Genomic DNA, 3524 nt, shown 5'->3' on the forward strand with positions numbered 1-3524 from the left:
TCCTTACTTTGCTGCTTCCCCATAATGTTAATTTAAATTAGTCAGGCTATATGGTATAATAACCCTATGTGAAAGTATATTTTGGCGATAATGGAGAATTTGTATATTTCCTAATAATTTTCTGGTCCTCCTTCTTCTTATCTCTATTGTCTTCTATATATGTATATATATTTTAATAATTTTGCACATTTTAATTCTTTTTCCCCAGAAAATTACACTGTTCCAAAGTGAAACTTATTATTATTAATATTATTATTATTATTACTTGTTACATGGGATCTTTAGCATTAACTGTTGAAATCAACCCTGTGTGCATCTGTTACCTAAACAAAACTCCCAGAAAGGAAATATTCATTGGGCTGTACCTCTACAGCTGATTAACCTTTGGAGCCAATCCAGTTGAGGATTGCTGCTACAGCTAACACACATTAGCTAATGTAAAATTGGCAATAACAAAGTCACATTTCCAGATCTTTGCAGTAGCTGAGAATGATTCACACCACAGACTCACATGAGTCTGCGTAATGTTATTGTTTGATCAAACAGCTATGACTCTATTTCTTAGAATAAAAATCAGTCTAAAGTTCTTACATTGAAGGCAGCATGTGGAAGTATGGAGTTACATTAGTGCCAAAAATATGTATTTCTGTCTATGTAATCCTGGATTTATACTACATGCGTCTCCGCTCCGCTGCATAGGTTGCAGCTGTTAGTTTGTGTCCCAATTTATACAGCCTCCGCTCCGACAGACGTGTAGGAAGGAGATCGCCTGATAAATTCAGTGATAAGTGTGGAAGTCACAGCAAAAAATAATTAATTCTGTGAAAGATGAACTCCAAACACAGCTGAAAACAACAATATAAAGGCTTTTGATATCTATGGTTGAAACTGTCTCGCTGTCGGCTTTCTGAAAGTTCTGATTTCAAAATAAAATCCACGTGTATCGTGTGTGTACACATATGCTTCATGCTACATGTTTCCATCTGCTTCCCAAACAGAACCATACATTCTGACAGCATCTGTGTAGAAATATATCAGTATATTTATTAATATAGCTGCAATTTAGACATTATTCCGTCAAATTATCCAGCCTAAAAGTGTCTTATTTTGAAAATACGGATGTTGTGCTCGTTTCTTTTCCTGTTGGCGCGACGTAATCTTTAAATATTGACTCCGGCGCAGCTCTGTCGTCCAGCAAAAATAGGATCTGTTCTAATTTTGACGGATCGCCGTCCGTTCACCGCCGCCCTGCACCGCCGTGTGCAGCCAGTGTAAACACTCTCAATGATTATAATGGGTGTGTGTTTGCTGCGGAGGTCGGACCGGAGCGGAGCGGAGACAGAACGCATGTAGTGTAAATTAGGGGTAAGATGTTTATGTATTGGGATATGTAAGGTGATATGCTAAGTGATATGTTATGTCATATATGTGTATATGTAAGGTGATATGTTATGTGTATATGTTAGGCGATATGTAAATATAACATATACACATAACAGAAGACAGAAATACATATTTTTGGCACTAATGGAACTCCATATAAAGTGCATTTTTTTAGGATTGCAAAGTCCTAAACTAGTATCTTGGTTATCAGAGTTATGTATCTGAGTATCCAACATGCCTTTAAAGCTGTACTAATAGATCAAAACTGCGATACAGCACATTTTGTTATGATTTCACACAAAATTGTTGATCCTCTATAATTAATATTGCATTTTGTTTCTTTCATGGATGCTTTCACGAGGTAGACTTTCTTTTCAGAGAATAGTTTCTGAATGCTGTCAGGTTGAATAAAAGGTTACTCATCAAACAAAAGAAATCTGTTTCCCGTCACCAATCACAGACCGGAACAACCTGTTTGCTAAGCTCTGAGGACACAGTGCATTGTTAAAGCCTAAGAAACAACGCTTTTTTGCATTTTTTTCTCCCCTTAAATACCATAATCACCATAGTGTCTGCTTCACTTCAGTTATAAATTTCTCGTGAGTTTCGGTAAAAACACTTGTTGCTGACTAAAAGTGGTTTTGACACAGCCGATCTGTTTTTTTCCTGTAAAACCTTACATGTCACTCACACTTAAAGAATGAGACAATGCTTTGTTTTTCTAAGGATGTGTTCAGACAAATAAGTATGATCATTCTTTTATCCACAAAACTGTAAACTATTTTATGTTTCAGCTCTGACCTTACTGTAAACTACATGTCAGTGTTTCTACAGAAAACCCTTAAAAGAACTTTTTCACCAAAGATTTATTTATTTATTTTTTGTCAGGATACCAGAGTCGGTGTGTCTGAGGCTGAGCCGGTCCATGGCCAACATATATTCATCAGTACACCTCTTCAAGGAAATAATATCAACTACACAGTTACTTCGTGCAGCACTGACAACATACAACGCTGGAACAAGACCCTGCAGCAACATGTCTGCAACCTGAGTAAGGTTCCCATTAAGAAACGTGCTTTAAGAAAAGGAAACACTTGCACTCTTGTCAAACTAAGCAGGCTGTGAAGAAAGGGGAGTTTCAAGTGTACACGTGACGCATGTGAAGATGCTATGAAGGAAGTTAAAAGGAAAATATTGTGCCCAAACCAGAAACCTGCTTCTTTTTACCGCAAGGTATATGCAGCACCGAGTAAAAGCTCTGACAGTCAAAAAAAAATGCATTAGGAAGAATTACAGAAAAGTGAAAGATATTCATTAATGGAATTACAACAAAAGCTAGGCATTTCATAAAAGGATAACAATAAATACAATACAAATTTAAACAAATAGGAACTAATGAAATTAAGTATAATCAACCACCAAAAACACATTTTTTTCTGTATTGTAAGGCTGCAGTAATCAGTGAAAACAGTCTCACTTGGCTGCAGCTGTTGGTCACTCACAAAAACTGGAGAGTTAAATGTGCTTCTTCAGCTGCAGCCTCATTGAGCCCTGAATGTTTGGGACTGAGTGACCTGTAGAACTGTGCTTTACGTGTTCATTTTTGAAAATCAATAACCTATTTTCATGTGCCCAGCTTGTAAAAGTGTACATTGTTTTGTTGTACAGCTCCGCCCACTTTGTACCCACTGTAGAAACTGTCCCCGGGTTTATACTGGCGTACACTTTAGAGATACAAAGTAGCAGATTTGATGTTTATCTTTTTAAGTTAGCCCTGAACATTCAGGGTTGTAGTTTCTGATTCTTTTTGAATAGCTCCAAATCTTAAGACAGAAGAAATTGAAAACCTCCTCTCGATTCAAACCAGTCATTACGTTCCTAAAATAATTAACCCATTTTGCCCCACTGGCAACAATTGTTGCCAAAGTGTATCGCTGTCATTTTTGACTAAGTAATAAAATCTCAAAGGTATTAAAGGCACAGTGTGTAGGATTTTGTCAATTCTTTTAGCAGAAATTGAGATAATCACTAATGACAATAATAAAAAACATGTCTAATCATTGCAGACAAAGACCTTGTTTTATTATTTTTACCTTATAAAAACCTGTTTATATCTCCATGGTCGCGGGTCACCACACAGG

At 36.5% G+C, this 3524-nt stretch overlaps 1 protein-coding gene across 1 annotated transcript in view; it reads left to right on the forward strand.

Moving 5' to 3' along the window:
- Positions 1 to 3524, forward strand: part of LOC106534881 (rhotekin) — a gene marked incomplete at its 5' end in the record, with an annotated part of 16235 nt that overhangs the window by 3012 nt on the left and 9699 nt on the right. Inside the window, 1 exon segment of the mRNA XM_014031658.1 lies at positions 2272 to 2434. Within this exon segment, the coding sequence (XP_013887112.1) occupies positions 2272 to 2434 (163 nt within the window).

Source organism: Austrofundulus limnaeus, unplaced genomic scaffold, assembly GCF_001266775.1.
Source record: "Austrofundulus limnaeus strain Quisiro unplaced genomic scaffold, Austrofundulus_limnaeus-1.0 Scaffold1296, whole genome shotgun sequence".
In the NCBI taxonomy this organism is placed as follows: domain Eukaryota; kingdom Metazoa; phylum Chordata; class Actinopteri; order Cyprinodontiformes; family Rivulidae; genus Austrofundulus; species Austrofundulus limnaeus.